The sequence below is a fragment of the Podarcis liolepis genome, assembly GCF_965112155.1.
Source record: "Podarcis liolepis genome assembly, chromosome: 15".
NCBI classification, from domain to species: Eukaryota; Metazoa; Chordata; class Lepidosauria; order Squamata; family Lacertidae; genus Podarcis; species Podarcis liolepis.
Window position 1 is genome coordinate 12,601,469 of NC_139566.1, and position 26,623 is coordinate 12,628,091.

Genomic DNA, 26,623 nt, shown 5'->3' on the forward strand with positions numbered 1-26,623 from the left:
CTTGAAGTACATTTAAAGGACACAAACACCCCCAAAATTATGGAAATGGTTGTTTTTAAGGCAGTTGTAGCACTATGGCGTATATGCAGCCTTAAAATTCTGGTGCCCTGTCTCTATCCAACCCTTCCCTGAATACTGTCCAGCATTTCCTAGAATTGAAATGTGGACATGGTTGTAACCTGTTGTGCAGCTGAGGGAGCCAGAGACAAACGTGGGCAGAGCAACTATTGTAATTTTTACCTTTGCAGAGTAGCCTAGTTTCTACACACATAAGGCTCTTCCAAACTTGCACTTGAATCGGAACAAATGGATTGACATTTGTTATGATTGAGTGGTAAACAACGGGTTATCCTGGGGAAAGAGGTGGGGCAAATGGAAAGCTGCTCGGACCCATCATGGCTAGAAGGAACATGCAGAAGTGTGGACAAGCCCTTAATCACACACCCTCCTCTATCATCTACCCAGGCAAGCAAGAGGCATTGTTAGAGTTCCAGCCAGGAAAAAAACCTTAAGTGGGGAGTGAAGCTAAGCCAGTGTGGGGAATGAACTGGGGAGACTCCCAAGGGCCAGAGAGAAAGAGACCATTGCATACAGGGGTTACATACGCTTCAGATTACATACGCTTCAGGTTACAGACTCTGCTAAGCCAGAAATAATACCTTGGGTTAAGAACGTTGCTTCAGGATGAGAACAGAAATCGTGCACCGGCGGTGTTGCAGCAGTAGGAGGCCCCATTAGCTAAAGTGGTGCTTCAGGTTAATAACAGTTTCAGGTTAAGAACGGACCTCCGGAACAAATTAAGTACTTAACCCGAGGTACCACTGTATATTAATATTGTGCAGTTTGAAGCAACTGGATGCGTGAAAACAAAGTCCTTTTGGAATGAAGCATTAACCAGAGCCATGAAAATATTATATATTATTATATTATAAAATATTATAAGTTTACTTGCATAACTTTCTTTAAAACATAACAAAAACCAGTAAATGATACAGCCATACAGCTCCATATCTTGTACATATCCAGCACAGGCAGAGCGTATTTTCAGAAATAACTTTAAACGAGGGTTGCCATATGTCAAAAAGTGAAAATCCGGATACAAAAGTTGTTCAGCTCCCCCCCCCCCAACATTGGTGGGGGGAGGAAGGTATTTTTGAGGACATTCACCAAAATCTACACTTCCAACATGGGTTGCCATATGTCCAGATTTTCCCAGATATTTAAACAATTTCCACCCGGACACCGTTTCCGACGGCACATGGCAGCCCTATTTAAACAGGACTGAGATCATAACATCACCCTGTTCCAGCCCCCATTAGCCTGGAGCTGTTTACAGAGAAGAGAAGCTGTTTACTTCAGAAGAGTCTTACACATTTTTACTCCGCAGAGTCTAAAAGAACCAAAACGGCGATTTGTAATTCAATACCTTAATCGTCTGACCTAAGGTTGCTCACTCACGCTGTTAGCTAGCTAGAGAACAACAACCAGAGAGTGCTCTTCTAACATACCCCCCATGGAAAATCCCCATGTTAAAGCCTTTCACCAATGCACATTTAACCATTGTCAATTAAACCAATTATACTTAACAGATATTCCCCTCACAGAGCTGAAATTTCCCAGAGTGGTTTGACCAACAGGGCACTCTGGAAATGATAGCCCTGTGAGGGTAATGGGGGTTTCCTAACATCTTGCATCACCCTTAACAAACTACAGCTCCCTGAATGAATAATTATTTGGGGGGGGGGAGCCACGATTGTCTAAAGCAGTATCCTAGCGCTTTAAATGCATGGCATCAATGTGGCCTTTGTCGTGTGTGTGGACAGAGAGAACAGTCAAGAAGGTTGCTTAGGAACGTGAATTCTGAGGCCTGGGAGGGTCTCCGATGCCACCATCTTGCAGATCCCCCCCAAGCCCTTTTAGCCCCCTTGACCAAAACTCTCAGGGAGGTCCTCCCAGTTTGGCGCAAGACCTCCAAACACCAATTTAAGGCTCTTGCTTCATTTCTCCCCATCCATGCAGATGGGGAGCAAACAGCAGAAACCAGCAGCCGTACCTGCACCCGGGTTGCTCAAAGTGAAGATCATCTACTGGTGAGGCGGGGGAAAGTGTGTGCATCGATCGGTCAGTCCTCGGGTCTGACCGCAAGAGGATGTGCTCCTCTGTTACCCACCGCCACTATACAGCGAGTGGTCAGGCAAGGACCCGGAGACCACAGTTCAAATCTCCACTCAGCTGTGCCGCTCACTCGGGGTCCTTGAGGGCCAATGGCTGTCTCTCAGCCCAACCTACCTCACAGGGGTGTCGTGAGGATAAAATGGGGGAGCGGGGGATGACCATGTACTTGAGCTCTTTGGAAGAAATGTGGGGTATCAACCTGGGCACCCACGGGCAATTTGGGGGGGGGAGTGGGTTAAAATAAAGTACTAAAAGTTTTTTGGGGTGGGGGGAGCAAGATAATTTATCAGAAAGTTGTGCCTGTACATTTTGCCCTGTAGCTCAGGTTCTACAAATGCTGAAAATGTACTATTTATACATAAAAGAAATCTGTGAATGTGGAGATTATGGTACATCGGGAAAGGGGCCCCCAACTGCCTCTCATTCCTCCCCCCTCCTCAGATGCCCATGGATATAAATATAGTCTATACTGTTGTGAGTTTGGGGGAGGTAGACTGTATGCCTGAGCCCCTTCTAATTCTTAGATCAAAAGAAGGATTCCAACTGCTGAATTAGCTAGGCAAGGGCTATAATGGCCCCCTAAGTATAGGTCCTTAAGGTAACAAAGGAAGTGGCTCTGTGCCAGAAGGCGAAAAGATAAGCCCCCCCTCTCTCAATTGCCGGGAAGTTAATAAAACAAAAGGCCTGAGAGGTTTGTGAGCATAGAAGCTAGGTAGAGGAGGAAGCCAGAGAGAAGGAGAAAGAGAGAGGCATGCTTGGTTTCTCTTTGAATCCATGACTTTAGCTATAAGAGAAACAAGATCCTCTTTTGGGGTGTTAATAATGCTGTGAACCCCTCCATCATAGGCTCAGGTGGTATATAGGTGTAAATCATAAATCCTAAAGACACCACAGCCTCCGCTGTCCCTCATTCCAAAGAAACCAAACCCTGGAACCCCTCACACCACTCGGAGATTGGGGTGGTGTGCAATAATACTGCATATTTTGGAAAGTTGTTTGTCTTTGGTTAAAATATATCTTAACTCAATTTTGCGTGATGCGGCTCCTAAGATCAAGGCGCAAGTTTCTGTCCGTGTTGTAATACAGTTGGGCACCATTTTGAATCAAGATTGCAGATGGAACTTTTCAAACCTGTGTTTATTTCAAAACCGTGCAGGTTCTTTTGGTTTCCTAGAATTCCTCAGCCAATCTGGGTATGAGGCTGCTGGTAATAAAATAAACAGAATCATAAAACGGCAACTTTACAAACAGACCATTTGTTTTTTCTTTTGTTTTCTTTTAGAGCCGAATGAGGGTACAAAAGTCGGGTAAGTGTCCCTTGCAGGAGAGCTGTTCCTTCTCCCAAATATCACCCCGCCCCGCTTATTCTGCCCTGAGCCCCCCCCCCACTGAATCCCCCAATTCATGCCCTTTGTGTTTCCTTAGTCCCCTTCCAATCTTGTGATTATCTGAATACCAGTTTCTGGGAATTACAAATAGGGGAGAGCTGCTGTTTTACTCAGGTCCTTCTTGCAGGCTTCCCTGAGGCATCTAGCGGGCCATTGTGAGAATCTGACTGAAATATATTCAGAGTCGAGAGTGGATTTCATGCTCTTTATTCAGCTCATAGTGGTGAGGAGGAATGAAAGTCCCCTCAAAGTATCTGCTTTATATACATTATTTACACAATGGGCTGCACGTGATTGGCTAATTCCGGAATTCTCCTGTAGGCCAATCAGGTTGTGGATTCACTTCCATCTGGAGCCGGATTGGGTGGCTCCTGCAGACCAATCACACTGCTGCATTGTTCTAGGACCAATCAGACTGCTGCATTTTGGATCCTATTGTTCTAGGCCCAATCAGACTGCTACATTTTGGATCCTATTTAACTCAGTAGTACATAAGAGTGACCCAGCCTGATCCTGATTTGGCCTGATCCTGCAGGGCTCTGAGTACCAAAAAGTTAGGGGAGGGTTGCTATCATAGGTCCTGCTTCTGGGCTCCCTTCCCATTGGGGCATCTAGCTGGCATCTGTGAGAACCAGCAGCCAGGCTTTTATGTTCTTAAATACCCCTCCTTTCTATACCCCAATGTTGAGAGGTGCAGTGAGGAGGGGTAGGGCACATACTGCTGCTTCCCCAACAGGATAATAATAATAATAAAAATAAAATTTTATTTATATCCCGCCCTCCCCAGCTGAAGCTGGGCTCAGAGCGGCTAACAACGGAAAAATAACACAGCATTCTAAAATCAATGTGGGATTAGACCTCCGCCTGCCGCCTTGCTTTGAAAGAAAGAAAAAGAGCTGACTACTTTCTTCTGTGATTCATCTCTCTAGTTCCTGCAGATTAAAAAGCTCCTGGAAAAATGCTTCCCGAACATGCTGGAAATTGTAAGTGATGCCCCTCTGCGGGTGGGACCAGGAGACCTGGGGGACAGGAGGGAGTTTGGATGCGTTATGGTACTCTCCACACCATACATTTAAAATTCTGTACGTGGCTTCCCCAAAAGGTTCGTGGAGCTACAATTCCCAGCACCCTTAAAAAACCTGCAGTTCCCATGATCCTCTGGGGGAAGCCAAGTGCTTTATAATTGTGCCTTCAGTGTAGGAAAAATATAACGGTTAAGAGAAGTTATATTAGGAAAGAATATAACGGTTAAGAGAAGTTATCAAAAACAAAATTTTGGTTAAGGTCTTTTATAAGACAATGAGGAGAATAGAGTAAGGTAATGTAATGAAAGATTAGAATAGGGTTAAAAACTTGATGGTAAGGATTTGCTGAACTAACAAATTGAACTGGAATACAAAAAAGGGAGGGATGAGGAGGTCTGGGGAAATAAGTGTATGAAGATATGTTACGAAAATTAATGTGTTTTTAACTGTTTCTATTTTCTGTTTTTTTTTGTTTTTGTTTTTTCCCCCATTTGTTTTGTTTTGATTTGTTTTGTTATAATTTGGAAACTTTAATAAAATATCATTATATATATATATATATATATATATTTGTTTTCGTAGATTTTCACGGGTACAGGAATGCAGGTTTTGGTGTCCTCGGGTGTCTTCCCGTGTAAAAGTTGGGGTGTCTAGGCGACGTTTCGACGAGGTCTCACTCGTCATCTTCAGGCTGGTGCTTTCGGCTTCTTGTTACTGGAACAGAGCGGGATCTCAGTGTTTGAGTTCCTATAAATACTGTAGAGGGGTGTGGTGTATTGCCTCAAAAGTTCTGGGCAGAGGGGAAGTTCCCAGGCTAGTGTTCTTTTCTTCTTTTGTTCCTTAATTACTTGAGGGATATCTTGAGTGATTTCTTGAGTGATATTCTGAGTACCACTTAGGTGGGTCATTAGGTGTGGATTAGTTGCTAAAGCCTTCGTGTCTTGACCTCTTGAATTTGTGAAGAGTTTTTCTGGGAAGATGGCTGTACTGCACTTAGTTGTGCTTTGGCTTGGCTTCGTGTATAGGGGCGAGCTGTGGTTTTGTGCCCTGTGCCAGCCAGATCTGTGTAGGGATTGCAGGGGGGTGCAGCATCCGGAGTTGCCACTATGGTTTGGTTACTGGATGGTGTCTGTAATTTATCTGTGGAGAGGGTCTGGGTTTGGGTCTGGTGTGGTTGATTGGTGGTGGCGTTCTGTGTGCCTCTGGATCTGGTGTCGGTTTTTGTGGGGAGGGCTAATTTCCAGATGTCTGGCAGGCGGGACGTGTCGTCACGCTTGTTCATGTTGTGAGGGTGTTTCTCTATCTCGATGGCTTCCATGATTATTCTCTTGTGGTGATGTTCCATGTTAAAGAGCAATTTGGAATCTGCAAAATTAATTTCGTGTCCTGTTTCTTTCATGTGTTGGAAAAGAGAGGAAGATTTTTCTTCTTTTTTGACGGCATTCTTGTGTTCTGCGATACGTGCATTTATTCGTCTGTTTGTTTGTCCAATGTACGTGGCTGGGCAGACTTTGCAGGGTATTTCATAGACCCCTTGGTTTTCCAACTGGATTTTATCTTTGGGGTTTCTGAGGATATTGGCTATTTTTTGGTTGGTGCAAAAGGCTGTTTTGATATTGTGTTTATGGAGGATTTTGCTAATTTTATCTGTAGTGCCCTTGATATAAGGAAGGAGGGCCATGCCATTGTTTTCTTCCGTGTCTTGGTTTTTGGGGGGTGTTTCTTTTTGGATTAGCTTCTTAACCCTGTTTTGCTGGTATCCATTGGCGATTAACACATTTGAAAGATTCTGTAACTCAGTTGTCAAGTGGTCTTTGTCAGCCAGGCGTTTGGTTCTGGAGATGAGGGTCTTGGCTACGGAGTTTATTTGTGCAGGGTGGTGGTGTGATTGAGCATGTAAGTAGCGGTTGGTGTGTGTTTTTTTCCGGTAGATAGTGTGTCCTAGGGAGCCATCAGGTTTTTTGTAGATTAGGACGTCAAGGAAGGGAAGCTGGTTGTTGGCTTCTATTTCCATAGTGAATTGTATTTTGGGGTGTAGGCTGTTGAGATGTGTGAGGAAGCTATCTAGTTTTTCTTTCCCGTGTGGCCAAATTACAAAGGTGTCGTCAACATATCTGAGCCAAAGTTTGGGTTTGTGTTCTGACTTGTCTAAAGCATTGGTTTCAAAGTGTTCCATGTACAGATTTGCGATGACCGGTGAGAGGGGTGATCCCATAGGTGCTCCTTCTATCTGTTTGTATCTTTGTCCATTGTGGATGAAGTACGTGTTGGTTAGGCAGTGGTTGGTCAGGCACCCCCCTGCAATCCCTACACAGATCTGGCTGGCACAGGGCACAAAACCACAGCTCGCCCCTATACACGAAGCCAAGCCAAAGCACAACTAAGTGCAGTACAGCCATCTTCCCAGAAAAACTCTTCACAAATTCAAGAGGTCAAGACACGAAGGCTTTAGCAACTAATCCACACCTAATGACCCACCTAAGTGGTACTCAGAATATCACTCAAGAAATCACTCAAGATATCCCTCAAGTAATTAAGGAACAAAAGAAGAAAAGAACACTAGCCTGGGAACTTCCCCTCTGCCCAGAACTTTTGAGGCAATACACCACACCCCTCTACAGTATTTATAGGAACTCAAACACTGAGATCCCGCTCTGTTCCAGTAACAAGAAGCCGAAAGCACCAGCCTGAAGATGACGAGTGAGACCTCGTCGAAACGTCGCCTAGACACCCCAACTTTTACACGGGAAGACACCCGAGGACACCAAAACCTGCATATATATATATATATATATATATATATATATTTGTGCCTTCAGTGTATGGTGTTGGTGTGACCATGAATAGTGATCTTTGGTGCGAGCACAGGAATGTTTATTATTCAATTTATGTCATGCCCTTTCCCCCAAGCTGCCCAGGGTGGCATCGTTTCCCCACATGCACTGTGACCCCCACAGTGAGGTAGGATAGGCTGAGTGTGAGTGACAGGCCCAAAGGTTTACCCCCTGACATGCTCACAATGACCCTGTGCAGTAGGTTGACCCAAGACAGTGACTGGCCTCACCCCACCCCGTTTTAAGTGTACAACAACCCTGTAAGGGTGAGAGGGAGTCGTGGGCGCAAGTGCACACCCAATTTTATTCTCATAATGACTCTGTGTGGTCGATTAGACTGAGGGAGAGCGACAGGCCCAAAGCCTTCCTCCCAGTTTATCCTCTTTCTTTTCCTCTCTTTTTTCCCTGACTCCTCTCCAGGTTGGGGAAGTTGCTGGTCAAGGTGCCTTTGAAGTGATTCTCCCAGCATCCGGTCAGGTTTTGCACTCGAAGACGGTGAGTACCACCAAAATGGGCTCTCTGCTTTGGCACATGCACCTGGTACACACTGTACATTTAAAGCTTCCCCCTAAGAATCCTGGGAACCGTAGTTTGTTCATTACCGTATTTTTTGCACCATAACACTCACTTTTTTCCTCCTAAAAAGTAAGGGGAAATGTCTGTGCGTGTTATGGAGGGAATGCCTACGGGTGGCATGCCCACGGATTTTCCTCTTCTAAAAACTACGTGCGTGTTATGGTCGGGTGCGTGTTATAGAGCGAAAAATACGGTATATTATTATATTATATTATATTATATTATATTATATTATATTATATTATATTATATTATATTATATTATATTATAGTATAGTATAGTATAGTATAGTATATTATATTATATTAATTATATTATATTATATTATATTATATTATATTATATTATATTATATTATATTATATTATATTATATTATATTATATTATTTTTAAATGTCTATACCGCTTTATATTAATAAGAAAAAGCAGTTTGCAGCATATTAAATCAATAAAACATAAATAATACAATCTCAAGAAAGTCAAATATAGACAGGGGTCAGCAAACTTTTTCAGCAGGGGGACGGTCCACTGTCCCTCAGACCTTCTGGGGGGCCGGACTATATTTTGGGGGTGGAAAATGAACCAATTCCTATGCCCCACAAATAACCCAGAGATGCATTTTAAATAAAAGCACACATTCTACTCATGTAAAAACATGCTGATTCCCGGATTGTCTACAGGCCGGATTTAGAAGGCGATTGGGCCAGATCCAGCCCCCGGGCCTTAGTTTGCCTACCCATGGAGTATACAATCAAAGCAACATAACACAAAAGTAAAATATTATATTAAAGATTTAAAAATAAAACATTAAAAAGGAGGTTAACTACAGAATACATATTTAACATATATTATAGATCCAGGGATTCATAACTCTGTGAGGGATAAACTACAGTTCCCAGAATTATTGGGCAGGGCAAGAAATGTGCATTAACAAAGAAATGCTTTGTACGCGGCCGTACTAACACATCCACATAACACGTTTCTGGAGTTCCTGGAGAATATGACAGCATATGGGTTTGATTTTGCCGTAAGTCGCAAAAACCTACAACCTACAGACAGTGGTACACCCAGGAATCAATATACAGTAAATCTACAACTTACACACATTTAACTTGTGTGCCTTCAGCTTTGTGTGTGTGGCAAAAAATAGGAATTAAGAAAGGGCAGTTCCAGGAAAATGACTTGGCAGTCCCACCCACCATTGAACCCAATATGTTTTGACAATACGTGGTTTTTGGCTTTAGGCACGATCCCCGGAATGTACCCCCCATGTAAATTGTGGGCTTGCTGTGCAGAACTGGATAGTAGATTCATAGAATTGTAGAGTTGGAAGGTATCCTAAGGATAATTTAGTCCAACCCCTTGCAATGCAGGAATCTCAACGAAAGCACTCATGACATATGACCATATGACTCCTGCTTCCAGGGCCGTCTTTACCTGGGGGTGCAAGGGGCGCAGGGCACCCGGTCACTGAATTCTGGGGGATGCCAAATGTATACAGTGGTGCCCCACAAGATGAATGCCTCGCAAGACGGAAAACCCGCTAGACGAAAGGGTTTTCTGTTTTGGAGGTGCTTCGCAAAACGAATTTCCTATGGGCTTGCTTCGCAAGACGACAATGCCTTGCGAGTTCCTGCGGGGGTTTTCCCCTCCCCCCCTTTTCCCAAGCCGCTAAGCTGCTTATCAGCTGATCCGATCAGCAGATAAGCCGCTAAAAGACGCTAATAGCGCTAATCCGCTAATCTGTCAATGGGCTTGCTTCGCAAGACGAAAAAACCGCTAGACGAAGAGAATCACAGAACGGATTCTTTTCGTCTTGCGAGGCACCACTGTATCTACTGTATACTGTTCCCTCTTGATCGGTGGTCGTGAAAAGCAATGGAGCGAAAGTCCCCATCTCCGTCCCCCTCCTCTGTTGCTCTGTTACTCCGTAGCGTCAAATATTTCTGACGACTCAGGAAACAAAAGCAGTCTTTTCCGCTGCATCCTTAGGTGAGCAACCCGCCCACCGGCCAGAAAAGCTCAACAACTTTGGCTTCCCCCTCCGGAAAAAAAAACCTCAATAAAAGTTAATTTGGGTGCGGCTAAACTAAATCTGGGGGTACTGGGCAGAACTTTGCACCCCAGCGGCAAATATACTAAAGACAGCCCTGCTTGCTCCCTTCCAGAGTTGCCAGCTGGGATGTTCTGCCTGCCTTCTACATTTCTATGAGGTAGCTGAACATTTAGAGCTGAGGTGCCCCCTAGTGCCCAGACCCTCTCCCAATGTTTGAAAAAGCCCAAATAAGATAATAGTTTGTCCAGGTACCACTTCCAGATAGGCGGTTGTTGTTGGAATCATTGCTGCTCTTGTATGGAGGTTTTTCACAGCATCTAGATGATGCTCTCATCATGAAAATGCCAACCTGTACTCTTCTTTTTTCTACATATAATCTGGATTTATCATTACTATTTCTTGTTATTTAAACAATTTCATTTTTATGTCATATACACCCACCCACCCACCCACACCACCATATCATAAAATACCTGGGCAATGTGTATGTGTGTATATATATATATATATATATATATATATATATATATATATACACACACAGTGGTGCCTCGCAAGACGAAAATAATCCGTTCCGCGAGTCTCTTCGTCTAGCGGTTTTTTCGTCTTGCGAAGCAACCCTATTAGCGGTTTAGCGGCTATTAAAGGCTTAGCGGCTTAGCGGCTAAAAGGCTATTATCGGCTTAGAAAAAGGGGGGAGCGAAAAAAATCGCAATACTGGCAAGACGTTTTCGTTTTGCGAAGCAAGCCCATAGGGAAATTCGTCTTGCAAAGCGCATCGAAAAACGGAAAACCCTTTCGTCTAGCGGGTTTTTCGTCTTGCGGGGCATTCGTCTTGCAGGGCACCACTGTATATACATATATATATATATACACAATGATATATCAAACACCATGATAGAAAGACAAAATAATCATTTAAATGACTGGCCAGTCAGCCTGCTGGCGTAAAAAAAAAAAAAACTCATCAGATGACAAGAGACCATCTATATTTCTGTATTTCAGAGGGTTTGACTAGATGGTTCTTGGTGTCCCTTCCAACTCTGCAATTCTAGGATATACTGTTAAACAGCTCCCCTTGGCTTACCTCCCCCTACTTAGCATCACCGGGGTGACTGTCCCATGCCTCTCCTTTCTGTTCCTGGCCCAGACACTCGCTTCCCTTAACTCACCTCTGCTCACAATGATACAACTCAAAGGCAGATTGGACCATCCCAGCTGGAGACCACCCCACCTCTCACCTGGGGCTTTGCCTCCCCTTCCCCTTGCCTCTCACCCAAGGAGACTACCACTCGCCAGTAGAGACTCTCACCCTGAAAGGGTCAAGTGGCTTTGTCCTACACACCACTCCAGGTCTCTTAACCTGGAGAGCCCCAAACCTCTGACCTGAGCTATCCAGCAGCTCAGATTTGGCAAAGTGCAATGGTTAAGGGAGGAGCTCCTCTTTGATCTAGCAGGTGGTTTCGTGTGTGAGAGACTGGCTCAGTTTCTTAGGGAGTTTCGCTCAGTTTGTCAATCTGACTCCATAGCAAACGTCAACAAAACATGGAGCCAATTGCTTTTCTATTAGCTTGCGATTAAATAAATAAATCAATATTGGCTTCATGGAAGGGGCTGGTGGGGTCTAGGGGCAAAACTTGGGAGGCCTAAGTAAGAGCTAGGGTGAATTCTGGTAACTCAGGATTTATATGCAAGTCCTACTACAAATTGCAAAAATACATAGGGTTCCTCTGAGCAAATGTAAACAGCAGGTGACCAGGTTTCCACTAGGACTGCACTTTGCACAGTGGCTGGTTGCTCTGCAAGCAAAGTAAGAATACTGTAAAATATATAAAGTTTTAAAAATGAGGGAGGGGCAGGAAAGCCCTCTTGGCCACCCCCTGATGACACCCTTAGAAAAGTGCACATCTTAATTCAGTTTGCAGAGGAACTGAAATCGTGGGAGAGGAGCTCCTGTGTGGTTTAGCTGCATCTTGCTAATCTGATTGGTTCATGTGACTGGTAGTGATGTGCTCCTGAGAATTGATAGCCGTACCCCCACACAAAGAAAACTATAGGAAGGAGGGATCACTTTCCATGCTGCATCCATTCATTCCGGTTTTTACTCTTCTGGACATTTTAAAAAAATCAAAATCAAAAACTTTCCTAACCACTCTTTGGGTTGCATTATCCGATTCTAGTCCTGTTCAGATAAAGCCAATTGAAATGAATGAACCTAAGGCCAACCTGTTCATTAACGTCAATACGTCTATGCTGAGTAGGACTAGCATGGGATTTAAGCCTTTGTCCCCAGTTGCTCAGACTGTGGCACATGATCCCCCTTTCAGCCTTGTAACACCCCTGTGAGGCAGGTTAGTCTAAGTGGAAATGCCTGGCTCAGTGTCACCCATTGAGCAGGGCACTGGACCCAGGTCTCTGGAGTCATCACATTATAACACTGGGGGAACCTGCAGCCCTCCAGATGTTGCTGGACATTGACTTCCATCAGGTTCTGCTGACTGAAGCTGATGGGAGCTGAAGTCCAACAGCACCCAGAGGGCCTCTGGGTCTCCCTTCCCTTCTGCTCTAACCACCATGAAGCCTTGCCCTGCAGGGCTGTTCTGCAAAAGTCAAGAGAGGGACTAGTAATGCCTCTCCCTTCCCCTCCCTTTAAGAATGGCGATGGGTTTGTGGACACCAATGATAAGGTGAAAAAAATCTGCACTGGCCTCAGAGCGAACCTGAAGACCAAGAGCAAATGGAATCCCACAAAAGAATTGGAATCGTTTGCAATCGTGGGTGCGCAGTCGTCAACAGAAAGCCAAGGGATGGGCAAATCAGAAACCAATCCATCATTGCAGCGGGCTTCAGACCATCAACCGCCAACACTGGTGCAGGTGCAAGAATGGCGATCAGTACCGAAGCCGAAGTCGGAACAACCGCCAACGGTGAAACAGGTGCCAAAAGGCTGATCGGCACCGGGGCCGGCATTTGGGCAACCATTAACGGTGGAACGGATGCCGGAGATGTCAAAAGGCTGATCAGCGCCAAGACCGCCATTCGTACAACAGTCAGTGGTGGAATGGATGCCGGAGGTGCAAAAGGGCTGATCAGCACGGAAGTCGGAGTGCGGACAACCGTCAACGGTGGAATGGATACCGGAGGTGCCAAAAGGCTTATTAGCACCAAGACCGCCGCTTGTACATCAGTTAACGCTGGATCGCTCTCTGAATGTGCCAAAAGGCTGACCAACACCAGAGGCGGCATTTGCACAACCATTAATGGTGGAGCGGATGCTGGAGGTGCCAAAAGCCTGATCAGCACCAAAACCGCTGTTTGTAGAAGAGTCAACACTGGAACGCATGCTGGATGTGCCAAAAGGGTGAACAGCACCAAAGGCGGCATTTGCACAACCGTTAATGGTGGTGCGGATGCCGGAGGTGCAAAAAGGCTGATCAGCACTGAAGCCGGAGTTTGGACAACCATCATCGGTGGAACGGATGCTGCAGGTGCAGAAAGGGCGACCGGCAGCACCAAAGCCGGCATCGGAACAAGTGTTAACGGTGCAACGGACGCTGGAGGTGCAAGAACAGCAATCAGCATCAAAGCCGGCATCGGAAAGATCATTCACAGTGCAACAAATGCTGCAGGAGCAAGAACAGCAGTCAGCATCAAATCCAGCGTCGGAAAGATCATTCACAGTGGAACAAACACTGCAGGAGCTAGAACAGCAGTCAGCATCAAATCCGGCATCGGGACAAGTGTTAACGTTGGAACAAATGCTGCAGGAGCAAGAATCAGCGAACGACGAAGCCCCCATTCCAGGGAGGCCCGCATTCATCAAGACGACCAGGTATCGAGGTGCTGGGGGATTGGTAGAGTCTTGAAGTGATGGGCAGAAATATTTGCTTGGGGAGGCCAAATTAGGCTCGCAGGCCCAGGGTTCACCCCACCCCGTTTTAGACAAGGGATGAGAAACCTCAGACCAGGCACCTCTGGCTGACCCTTGGGCCACACTCCCTCCTCAGGCACACCACTTCTCTCCAGGTCACACCCCTAACTGAGACTCCTCTTTTTCACTCATACAGGAGGGAAACCAAACATTAGAACTCTTCCACTTGGCTAAATGGCAGTAGCAGTTCTTTGCACTTTGCTTGAAATGTTTTGAAATTTATTGACCAATTTAGGGTTCCTCCTGACATCCTTCTTAATGTCCATGATTATTTGTGCTCGTGATGGTGTCGGGGCTGTCATACAAAACCCCAGTTTCAGTACTGTACTTGTTTGTGCCTACAAAGATTTTGGGGTGGACACGCTTCCAGTCTGCCCATGCCTTGAAACTTCCTGCTGAACTCTTGCAACTTCTCCAGCACTCTTTCCCCGCTCTCCATAACAGCATCAGAAGAGTCCAGCTGTATCAGGCCAAGGGCTCATCTAATCCATCATCTTGTTCTCGCAGTGGCCAGCCAGGTGCCCCAATGGGAACAAGACCTCAGCACAAGAACACTCTCCCCTTTTGTAGTGTCCAGCACCTGATATTCAGAGGCCTAGTGCCTCTTGACAGTGGAGGGATAATAGTCAACACAGCTAGTGATTGATAGGCAGTGACATAGCGTGGGCTGCCAGTGCCCGTACAGAATATGCATGTGCATTGCACTTACTAATGGCCTCTGCGTCACCCAGGAGATAACAGCCGCAGAGGGGGGAAAAAAAGAAGAGTTATTTTGTTGTCTGGAGAGGTCACTTCTTGGTTCGCATGGAGCAGCTGTTTTAAACAGAGTCCAGTAATGGAAGTGCATAGCTGTACTGAGGCAGTACCTGGTATTGAAATTCTGCACCCCTAACAAATTTTGCATGAGTGGCGCTGTGGGTTAAACCACAGAGCCTAGGACTTGCCGATCAGAAGGTCGGCAGTTCGAATCCCCGCGACGGGGTGAGCTCCCATTGCTCGGTCCCAGCTCCTGCCAACCTAGCAGTTCGAAAGCACGTCAAAGTGCAAGTAGATAAATAGGTACCGCTCTGGCGGGAAGGCAAATGGCGTTTCCGTGCACTGCTCTGGTTCGCCAGAAGCGGCTTACTCATGCTGCCCACATGACCTGGAAGCTGTACGCCGGCTCCCTCGGCCAATAAAGCGAGATGAGCTCCGCAACCCCAGAGTCGGCCACGACTGGACCTAATGGTCAGGGGTCCCTTTACCTTTAACAAATTTTGCACCCAAGGCAACTGCCCCTGTGGCCCCCCACGCTATGCCACTGTGGATAGCCTTATTTTCCGCCATCAGATCAGATCCAGTAGTATAGTGGGCCCCTGTTCAGGCCAAGATGAGAGGGCATCTCAGGCCACACAGCTCTTCCCTTAGATTAGCTGCAAAGGAGGGACCTGTCACTCAGCAGCCGTCCAATATACACATTGCTGCCTCCTTTGCCTCAGTCCAGCCTCTCACTCTTTCCTTCTGCTTTTAAGGGCGGGGAAACCCCTCCAAAAGCAGAGAAAGTAATGGTGGGTGGGGCCTCCTGGCCTACTCATTGAAGTGATGGCTGTTCTAGGATGGCCAAATGGCTTGTGCCAACCACACCTTGCACTTGCCACAACTGTGGAACAACTTCTGCCCCCCCAAAAATTCTACAACATTGAGTTGCGAGTACTAGGCTGGCCAAACCTGCCAGTCTGAATTTCTCACTTTTCCTAAGTTTGTTCTCCACATTTCCACATCAGTTTGCTATTTGTTTTTTGTTTTTAAAGCCCTCTTGAAAATTCACCAGCATCGTAGTGTGAATTCCTCTTAATTTGCATTCTTTTGGTATGCAGTGCACATTTTTGCAAAGCTATTTCCCTGGATGCATTTGTGCCTTTTATATTCAGGGATACATGCACCTTTATGCACACGTTATCCTGGTGTTTTCACATTGCTTGGCTGGGGAACTGCACCGCAAAATGCGGAAATTTTTAAGGGTGGCTGTGTTTTAATTCACTATTGTTCCAGGAAGGGACGCGGGTGGCGCTGTGGGCTAATCCACAGAGCCTAGGACTTGCCGATCAGAAGGTCGGTGGTTTGAATCCCTGCGACGGGGTGAGCTTCCATTGCTCGGTCCCTGCTCCTGCCCACCTAGCAGTTCGAAAGCACGTCAAAGTGCAAGTGGATAAATAGGTACCACTCCGGCGGGAAGGTAAACGGCGTTTCCGTGCGCTGCTCTGGTTTGCCAGAAACGGCTTAGTCATGCTGGCCACATGACCCGGAAGCTGTACGCCGGCTCCCTTGGCCAATAAAGCGAGATGAGCTCCGCAACCCCAGAGTCGGTCACGACTGGACCTAATGGTCAGGGGTCCCCTTTACCCCTTTACCTTTATTGTTCCAGGAAGTGTGAATTCCGTAGATCTGCAAGCTGATTCAAATTTCTCCTACATCCCTCTCTGAGTATCCCTTTTCTGCTGATCCGCTTTCCTTCTTCCTTCAGGAAGTGAAGGTGCCGTTGGAGAGCAGATTATGCCGGGATCGTCCGAAAAGGTGGAACGACCTAGGGCGATCCTTGATAACCCCCTGCCCTCCTCAGCTAGGATCCCCCACCTAGCTGGCAATAATATTAATAATAAAAATTTGGAAAATCTATAGGATTGTATTATTCTTTGCTTTATCAGGGTGTGGGGTAAGGAGTGGGGAGGAAATCATTCCTGCTGCAATCCTGGGAATCAGGTATTAGAAACACCAGTCCCTCATTTTCCTCTCCTATTTGCCCTGTTTGCAGTTTACATTATAGCAGAGATAGCGGCATCCGAACTCGGCACACAAAGGCGGGAAGTGGGGTGAAGAGTCCTTGGGTGGTATCCAACTAAATCATAGGGATGGGGAAATCTGCGAGTTTTGGTTTATCTTAGTTTCTCATTTTTCCAGTCGTAAATTCAGTTATCCACATTTCCACTTTGGTTTGTGAACATTTTTATAACGTCATCAGCATTTTAGTGCAGATTTCACAAAGCATTTCCTCCATCTTATTTCCACAAACAAATGCATTTTTAATGCTCACTTTACTGCATTGCAAAATCCAGAGAGGCATGGGTTTCAAAGGACTGCTGTGTTTCAGTTTTCAGATTATTTCAGAAAGTGCAAATTAGGTACATTTTGTGAACTGAATCAACCCCCCCCCCATCCCTCCTTGGATTACAGTGGTACCTTGGGTTACAGACGCTTCAGGTTACAGACTCCGCTAACCCAGAAATAGTACCTCGGGTTAGGAACTTTGCTTCAGGATGAGAACAGAAATCGCACCGTGGGAGGCCCCATTAGCTAAAGTGGTACCTCAGGTTAAGAACAGTTTCAGGTTAAGAACGGACGTCCAGAACAAATTAAGTTCTTAACCCAAAGTACCACTGTAGACCCTACCTCTGAAACCAATGCCCATGATTCTGCATTCAATAAAGGAGGATTCTGTGGCCTATATAAATATTTCATTCATATTGGGTGGACTTCTCTTGATTTGCGTAATTCACTTTGTAAATTGTATCATGAGGACTAGAAACTTGCATCTAAAAGAAAGAATGCTGAGATTCCCAGGAACCTCAGCATCGTGCCCACTCATTGTTCGAAGGAAATAGATGATGTTTGGCAGTGGAAGAGACTATCTTGGAAGGTGGTTGACTCTCCTTCATTGCAGGTTTTTAAATTGAGATTGCTGGCTATTTAGCTGTGGCACCTGCATTGCAAGGGATTGGACTAGATGACCCTTTTTTGGGGGGGCTCCCTTCCAATTCTACAATTCTATGATTCTCTATGAAATTGAAGCTGCTGTGTCTTTCTAGTGCCTCCATCTGATATTGTTAAATGCACAAATCAAGCAATTTGTTAGAAGTTTGTTCGGAGATATATATTAAACACTAAATCACCAAGAGGCACAGCCCACCATTATTTCTCGTTGCTTCTCTTCAGTACCATGTAACAGTGCATGTGTCCCAGTCGCACAAAGGCTGCAAATAGTCCAGTCAACAACCTGTGGTTTCAAGTCACAAATCTCCCCCGCGCCTCCACCAACTTACCGTATTTCTCGCTCTATAAGACGCACCAGACCACAAGACGCACCTAGTTTTTGGAGGAGGAAAACAAGAAAAACAATATTCTGAATCTCAGAAGCCAGAACAGCAAGAGGGATCGCTGCACAGTGAAAGCAGCGATCCCTCTTGCTGTTCTGGCTTCTGAGATAGCTGCGCAGCCTGCATTCGCTCCATAAGATGCAAACACATTTCCCCTTACTTTTTAGGAGGGAAAAAGTGAGTCTTATAGAGCAAAAAATATGGTATTACTGCGGACACCCATAACATCACCTAGTTAGAGAGCAGGACATCTGTAGCAGATAAAAATGGAAATTTATGAGGTACTCTTCCCCTACCCCCCACCCTGGTCACCCACCCCCCCCCACCCCCCAAGTGGTGCATCTGTTCAGCTCACACCGTGGTCTCATATTCCATGACCGTGGCAGGGCACGGGGCCAGGCACCTCTTTTGTGGCACCCCCTCACACCACCCGCCACCCGGACAAACACTGAGATCTGGTTGAACCGTGGTGGCGTGAACGCCATGCTCGCAGAACACCTGCTGGACCCTGTCCATCACGGCCTCGCACGTGGCCACGTCCCGGCAGTGCACGTGGGCCGTGCCCACTAAGCTGCTGGGCCCGTCGAGCTGCCACACACGGAGGTCCCGCACGGCCACCACGCCTTCCGTGGCCCGCAGCTGCAGCTCCAGCAGCCTCAGGTCCAGCTCTTCCGGTGCGGCCTGCATGAGGACCAGAGCGGAGCTGTGCAGGGCCGGCCACGCCAAGCACAGCAGGGCCACCGACACAGCCACGGCGAGCCCAGGGTCCAGGTAGAGCAGCCAGCAAGGGGCGCGTCCCCACTGCAGTGCCTCCGCAGTATGCCAGGCCCAACAGGTCGACCTGGGGCAGTGGCTGAGGCAGGCTGCGTTGCCCAGGCAAGGAGGCCACAGCAGGTGGAACATGAGAGAGTACAAAAGGACGGCCGCAGGGCCCAGGCAGGCGACCACCCGACCAAGGCAAAGTGTTGTCCACTGCCCCAATTTTTCTGAGGGTGGCATGGGGCTGGCCTCCCTGTCCTCCTCCACCCAGGGCTGCCCGTTGGCCGAGGAGCCGTTGCCCAGCAGATCTGTAGATGAGGAAAAAGAACCAGAAGCTTAGAGAAGGGACAGGCAGGACCAAATTACAGTGGTACCTCAGGTTACATGCGCTTCAGGTTACATACGCTTCAGGTTACACACTCCGCTAACCCAGAAATAGTGCTTCAGGTTAAGAACTTTGCTTCAGGATGAGAATAGAAATTGGGTTGCGGCGGCGCGGCGGCAGCAGGAGACCCCATTAGCTAAAGTGGTGCTTCAGGTTAAGAACAGTTTCAGGTTAAGTCCGGACCTCCGGAACGAATTAAGTACTTAACCTGAGGTACCACTGTAAGACCTTTAGAGGCCCTAAGCACTTAAAATATTTTGGCGCCCCCATATATATCTAATTCGAAATAGAAACAATAATAACCCTTTTTTAATTTTTTCGAAATGAAATGAAACCTACAGTAAGATGGAAAATAATGTTCATTTTTGTATGCTTCTGCTTTGTTTGAACACATTTCCCCTACTTTTTCTAATTGCCAAGTCTTTGATCAGATCCTCAAAACTAACCTTAGGTAACATGTTTGCTTCTGTACTTCATAGAGAAGTACTGCCTTGCTGCATAGCTCAATTTCAACTGAGCTGAGCAATTGGTGGCCATTAATGTTAAAAAATCTGGCAATGGAAATGTTCTGTGGTGACCTGCTTCCCTTGATGCCCCAGGCAGGTGATTATTTTGCTTAATGGTTAATCCAGCCCTCAGGACAGGCCTGAGACATTTCCTTATGTGAGAGTTAAGAGGTGGATGAGCTTGTCAGGTTCAGGTTCTCTCCGTTTCGAATATTTCCAAGTTTAGAATCGTAGAACTGTAGAGTTGGAAGGGACCACGAGGGTCATCTAGTCCAACCCCCTGCAATGCAGAAATCTTTCACCCAACATGGGGTTCAAACCCATGACCCTAAGATTGAGTCATTAACATATTCATTTTTATGCACACTTTAACTGAATATATTTTTGTGCACAATGGTGTGAAGAAGTCCAGTGCATAACCGTGAGAAGTGCAAATTTCGATGGGTAGGTGTTAGTGTCTTGGTTTGAGAAGGGCAAATAGGGTCGTTTTTCATTAAAATGCAAAAGGAATCTAATTTCTCTGCCATCCCCAGATGTACATCACAGAAAGGAGAACTGGGGGAGCAAAGAAGGTAAGATTTGTCCTACTAGATCAGATCCAAAATCTATCTGAGCCAGCACTATTCCAAAAAAAACTGCCTGAAGCCTCTGAGAAGCCAATAACCTTCCCTCGTTGTTTGTCCACAGCAGTTGAGAGCAGATTGCCTCTGAATATGGAGGTGCCATTTGGCTATCCTGGCTGGCTGTGCTGATCAGCACCATCCTTCACTGCAGGTACCTCTACTGCAGAAGAGGCAAGCCATTTTCCCTAAGAAATAAGCACAGCTTGCCTCTTCAGCCCTCATCAGAAACATCTTTAGAGCATTAACCTTGTTGTTTTCCTTAACGTTTCCAATTTTAGAACTACTGCATTAGGACATGTGGCCCTCCAGATGCTGTTGGACTCCAATTCCCATTGCCCCCAGGTCATTGGCGACGCTGGCTGGGGCTGATGGGAGCTGAAGTCCAAGAAACATTTGGAGGTTCTCCACCCCAGGATTTGATGGCTCAAGCATAGCCAACATGGTACCTTACACAGATCGCTGGACTCCAGCTCCCACCAGCCCCAACCAGCATAGCCAATAGTCAGGGATGATGGGAGTTGGAGTCCAAGAACATGCAGAGGGCACCACACTGCCTATACAGTGGTACCTCAGGTTAAGAACTTAATTCGTTCTGGAGGTCTGTTCTTAACCTGAAACTGTTCTTAACCTGAAGCACCACTTTAGCTAATGGGACCTCCCGCTGCCTCCGTGCCGCCACCGCCATGCGATTTCTGTTCTCATCCTGAAGCAAAGTTCTTAACCCGAGGTAATAGTTCTGGGTTAGCGGAGTCTGTAATCTGAAGCGCCTGTAACCCAAGGTACCACTGTACATGAGACAGTCCATTCGTTTCTTCCTACTCTCCTTCCCTGCCCCACCCACCTCAGTGTGCCCCCTACCAGCCATACCTGCCCGTCTTAATTTCTTACAGCCAACACAGAGGGTGTCACAACCCGCCAGCTTCCTCCTCCTCAGTCTGAATGTTGTCTTAGTAGAACTCAGCAGGGAAGGCCCTGATTCTGCCTTCCATTGTTCTGCCTGCCCTCCGCCCCGCCGGTCCCAATGCTCCCCAGTCACTCCTTTGCACGAACTCACCTTCCATCTCCTGGGCACAGCTGTCTCCTTCGGTCACCCTCCTCCTGCTGCAGCACGGCCTGGCGCCCGGGTCTTGGGGCTGCTGGCCATGCAGTCCCACCCTGGCAAGGTGGATCGGGATCCCCACGGCCCCGATCCCCATCAGGGCCAACGCATGCTGTGTGACGTGTGGATCGGCCACCCTGCGGAGCGCCTCGGGCAGGAGCGCAAGGCACAGGGCGCTCAGGAAGACGGCGCTGGCCAGGGTGCCCGCAATGCGGGCTCGCACCCACCCGAAGGTATTCCTCCAACTGGGGTGTCCTCCGGTCGCCAGCCAGGCATCAGTCAAGGCCACAGCAAGAGCCAGCGCACCTCCCAGGGTGTGGAATGCACAGGAAAGCAGGAGCAGTGAGCCGGTCACCCGGCTGGCCACCAACTCTACCAGGAAGAGGCAGGCCGAGAGGCAGAAATGGCCGACAGGCCAACCGGTGGAGCCCACCACTGCCCACAGAGGCGAGGAGCCCTCACCCATCCAGGATTTATTTCTCGGCTGGGCTCCCATCTCTGCCTTCTACTCCCAGTCAGCTGTCACTGTGGCCTCCGATCTCCTCCAACCTGTGTCCTCTTCTTTGCCTTGATGCCCACCTCTTCCGAATCGTCCTGTTGGCTCCAGCCCCTCGCCCAGTTCTGGACCTGCTTATTCCTCCTTCCGCCACCCCTGCAGCCCCTGGTGCACGCTCTCTCCCAATCTTAGATGTTGCCCGGTTTCTCCTTTGCTGGCCCCCTTTGGCCAGAGACCCAGGCCTGGCCTCTGCCCTGCAATCTGTTCCCAGTTTCTCGCTCTCTCGCTGTGTGTGTGCTTTACACTTGAATAAAGTTTTGCACTCGGAGACCAGTGCACACTGCCCCTTGGATTCCAGGGGTCCTTTAAAGAGGCAGTTCCCTCTCTCTTTCACACACACACTCTCTCTTGCCTTTGGCCTTCTGCCCAGGCTTCCACCAGCTGCAGAAACCAGGTCATAATGATGCATGTGATTCTCCCCCTGCCACAATAGGAGGGAGGAGAGTTGCAGAGATTCCCCCCCCCCCAAACAACAAACCCTACTAGGGTAAAGCACGAGGGCTTGCGAGGTCACGGTTCTGGTGTATGTGAGATCTTGCAGAATATTCCCCAACAGCTCCCATCCCCATGACTGCTCTGCAGCCAAAAAAACGGCTTAGCAAATGCCAGTCGCCACCAGCTTCACTAGGGTGGGGGCAGAGAAATGCATTTGCCAGCCTGGCTGAGCTTTGTGTAGACTGCAATCGTAGCAGTGGGTGTACTGAACCCTTGTCTTGCCTTGGTAATGGACTGGATGAGAGCCAGGAAACTGGAGCTCCATCCGGACAAGGCTGAGGCACTGTTAGTGAGAGGTTCTCCAGACCGGATGGATGGGAGGGCTGCCTGCTCTTGAGGGAGTTACACTCCCTCTGAAGGAGTGGCTACGCATCTTGAAGGTACTTCTGGATCGATCTACCCACCTTGGAAGAATGGCAGATGAAGGTGATAGACTATATGGGACTGGCAGAAATGACTGGCAGAATCCGAGACCAGGGAAAAGAGACGGCGGAAGAAGATTGGAAGAAATTTAAGGATTATCTTAAGAAACATTGTAAAATTAATGAGTGCTAGAATGATGTGGTTTTAGAAATTAAGTGGAGTACAGCTGTAAAGATTAAGTTAAAAGAAAAGAAAGGTTGACAATTAGATAAAATTAAGGGTGAGGATTTGCTGAACATAATATTTGAAATGGGAATGCAGAAAGGGGAGGTGTGAGGAGGTCGGTGAAGTAAGTTTTAAGAAAATAAGGTTTTGAAATTATACTTGTTCTTTTTTTGTTTGTGTTTGTTTGTATTGTTGTGTGTGATAAAATTTGTGAAACTTTAATAAATATTTTATAAAAAATAAATGAAATGAAGGTACTTCTGGATCCTTTGCTGTCGCTCGAGGCTCAGGCGGCGTCAGTGGCATGGAGTCCCTTCCGTCAGCTTTGGCTGGTGGCCCAATTGCGCCCCTGTCTGGACAGGTATAGCCTAACTTCTGTCATCTTCGCTCTGGTAACTTCTAGGTTAGATTACCGCATTGCGTTATACGTGGGGCTGCCTCTGAAAACGTTTCAGAAACTTTAGCTGGTGCAAAATTCAGTGGCCAGGTTGCTCACCGGAGCAAGACAGTTTGAGTCCCTGATCTGGATGGCTTTCAAACAGGATTAGGCAAATTCGTGCAAATCGCAAGGAGGGAGAGTTTCTGCTGCCCTCAGGTTCTGCCTGCAGGCTTTCCACTGTGGGGAATCTGGGGTCTGGCTGATCACTGTGAAAACAGGATGCTGGACCCAGTCAGGGCCTTGCAGAGCCAGGCAGAGGCCTGGGGATAACTGAAGTCTTATAAATAAGTAAGTATATAAGTAATTTTCAGAAAAGTTATGCTGACAAATAATTTTATTTCAAGGCTTGAACCGTCTCTGCATATAAAGACAAAATGGAAACTATAGATATACAATACAGTGGTACCTTTGGTTACGTACTTAATTCATTCCGGAGGTCAGTTCTTAACCTAAAACTGTTCTTAACCTGAAGCACCACTTTAGCTAATGGGGCCTCCCGCTGCTGCTGCTGTGCTGCCGGAGCACGATTTCTGTTCTCATCCTGAAGCAAAGTTATTAACCTGAGGTACTATTTCTGGGTTAGCGGAGTCTGTAACCTGAAGCGTATGTAACCTGAGGTACCACTGTAGTGTGTTCGCCCCAGTGCATCCCCTGCGATTGTGAATATGCTGACCGAAGCCCCCTTTGGAATCGGAGGCCTGGGACAAGTGGCCCATATCCCATCCTCCCTTGTCTGGGCCTGGACCCAGCAGAGCTTTTCTGATGGTCTTAGGGGACCTTGGGTCTGGCTGCAACCCCCACCGTTCCTGCATCAAACCCTCCTTGGGTGTTTTTGCCTGCAGGACTCTGACCAACCTGCCAATCACCTGGCATCATTATGTCAGGTGACTGATGGGCATGTTGTCCTGCTCACCTGTCAAAAGTCCCTTGTGCAGCTCTTGGGAACCGCAGAAGAGGCTTTGCCAGCCCTATGCTCAGTAAAGCTCCCAGCATAGGGCTGGCAAAGCTGCTTTCTTCTGGGATCAGCTGCGTGATGGAGCTCCCCACATGAAACTCAGCTGCACAACTGGTCTTGCCACACACCTGAAGTCTCATGCGGTGTCAGGTATGGGGCAAGTGGGTGTACGTTGGGAAAAATGGACCACCCTGCGCCAAATTGGGATCTGTGCAGGGTCAAATCTGGCCTGTGGGCCAGAGGTTCCCAACCCTTGCTATAACCCCTGCAGCCAGTGAATGAATGAATGAGCAGGTGAAAGAGAAAATGTGAATGAAAGGGATATGATAGAAAGAAAACAGAAGAGAAAGAATGGGAGGAAAAGAAAGAGAGAGCAAATGCGAAAGAGAAAAATGGAAGACTCAAAAATGAAAGCGTGAAAGAAGAAATAATGAATGAAAAATAAAAGAATGAAAATAAAAAAGAAACAAAAGACAGGAAAACTGAACTAAGCAAACGTAAGAGAAGAGAGAAAGAATAATAAAAGAGAGAAGTGAAAGAAAAAACTACAAGAGAGAGAATTCAAAAAAGGGCAGGCAGATGGAAAATAAATAAAAGGTAGAAAGAACGAGGAGAAGAATAAATGAGGGAAAAGGTATGATAACATAATGAAATTGTAAAAAAGAACACATCACTAAAAACAGTAATAAGTTAATTAAATGAATTGAAAGAGAAAGAAAAGACAGGTGTGTGGTGGCCTTGAGGAGGGATACATACATACATACGTACATGTGTATGTGTGTAATAGGAGATAAAATCGCTTTGGCACACATTTGACCCCCTCGAACCGTTTCCTGCCCCTTTAAGGCGAAGCTCTCTACCGACCCTACCGACCGCGCACCCTTTCTGTCCCTCGGCGGCCGCCTTCGCGCATTCCGGCAACCTGCCCACGTGAGCCAAACAGCGGCCGCGCGACAGACCCGCCGCTTCCGGTGCGCTTTTGCTTTTGCTGCTGCCGCCGCCTGGGAAGAGCGAGCGCGAGCGCCGGTCCCTCGGAGCGCAGGTGAAAGGCGGGGGGTGGGCGTTCCTTCTCCCGCCCCTGGGAAACGGCAGTAGAGGGAAGGGGGCTCGCTCGTGCAGGCCCCCTCCCCACCTGGCGCTGCCTGCCCTGCGGGGTTCTCCCCCCATTCCCCAAATATGCGGTCCCTTTAAGAAACAGGGAAGGGCCCCACCTTGGCACCCCCCTTTTCCAGCCTCGCGTTTGGCTCCTCCCCTTTTCCAGGTCATTTGCTTTAAAGACCTTGGGGGGGGGCTTACATTTAACCCTTTAAGATCTATGGAGGGGAGGAAAGCGTAAGAAATAGTTGGGTGGGTGTTTATGGGACGAATTTAAACCCCATAGGTCCTTCCCCCGGGGATAAGTAAATAATACATGCATTTTATTTATTTGCAAAGATTTATAAGAGGCGTAAATTGAAACCGCAGATAAAATCCACAGAACTATCTTGAAACAGAAACAGTCACCACCAATAATTAGAAAAAACTGAAATACTGATGAGGTCAGTAAAATTTTGAAAGCGAATCTAGGTAACTAAATTTGTGTCTTTGGGTAGGTTTGCTGTAATAATGATAATAATAATTTTAAATGTATTCAGCAGGCTTCTTAAACAATATTGTGAGGGTGGACACATCATGCTCCTTCTGGGGTAGTTTTCCACCTTCGTTCCCCAGACTCAGCTCTCACCTGTGGCTCCCAGAAGCTGTCAGCATGTGACAGTGGTCTCAAACCCTCAGTGAGTCAGGGACTTCACCTGCATGTGAAGACAGGCTCCAGTGGACTGAGTGGACTAATAGTGGGTCTAACGGTCAAGAAGGCCCAGCTAGTCCAAAAACTGCTGGAATTATTGATGCTTAGAAAAACTGCTATAAGCTGCTCTGAGCTTGTGGGGTAGAACACCTGACCCAAGGGTTACACAGTTGACTTAATGGTTGAATAGGAATTCGAACTTGGGTCTTCCCAGCCCTAGTCTTTCAGTCAAACTGCTATATCCCACTGGCTCCTAAGTTAGAGTCATCTCAGGGTGGAGAGGCTAGTTCCTTCATCCCACCTCCCCCGGCAAGT

The 26,623-nt window shown here is 47.2% G+C and overlaps 2 protein-coding genes across 4 annotated transcripts in view; one reads left to right on the plus strand and one right to left on the minus strand.

Annotated features, from left to right (window-relative positions):
- The first annotated feature begins 1,872 nt into the window (after nt 1-1,872).
- Nucleotides 1,873-26,623, plus strand: part of UBXN1 (UBX domain protein 1) — a 36,087-nt gene continuing 11,336 nt past the window's right edge. The window contains exons 1-5 of one of the 3 annotated variants that reach the window (XM_083477545.1): nt 1,873-2,090; nt 3,458-3,482; nt 4,493-4,546; nt 7,843-7,917; nt 12,711-13,888. In XM_083477545.1, coding sequence (XP_083333671.1) covers nt 12,794-13,888 — 1,095 coding nt within the window. In that variant the 5' untranslated portion in view covers nt 1,873-2,090; nt 3,458-3,482; nt 4,493-4,546; nt 7,843-7,917; nt 12,711-12,793. Of the gene's footprint in view, nt 2,091-3,457; nt 3,483-4,492; nt 4,547-7,842; nt 7,918-12,710; nt 13,889-25,427; nt 25,565-25,821; nt 26,061-26,623 lie in introns of those variants that run through there. The other 2 variants (XM_083477546.1, XM_083477547.1) reach the window with 2 other exon arrangements.
- LOC310694505 (proton-coupled zinc antiporter SLC30A1-like) lies at nt 16,953-22,289 on the minus strand. The gene is made up of 2 exons (XM_083477628.1): nt 21,445-22,289; nt 16,953-19,184 (listed from the first exon to the last, which is right to left on the minus strand). The coding sequence occupies exons 1-2, from the start codon at nt 21,983-21,985 to the stop codon at nt 18,469-18,471; spliced, it is 1,257 nt and encodes a 418-aa protein (XP_083333754.1). The 5' UTR covers nt 21,986-22,289; the 3' UTR covers nt 16,953-18,468.

Bases quoted from the DNA above. Each gene is read 5' to 3' on its own strand.
- LOC310694505 (XM_083477628.1), bottom strand. From the start codon at position 21,985: ATGGGAGCCCAGCCGAGAAATAAATCCTGGATGGGTGAGGGCTCCTCG. The intron at 19,185-21,444 runs GTGAGTTCGTGC...CCTCATCTACAG, and splicing joins CTGTGCCCAGGAGATGGAAG to ATCTGCTGGGCAACGGCTCC.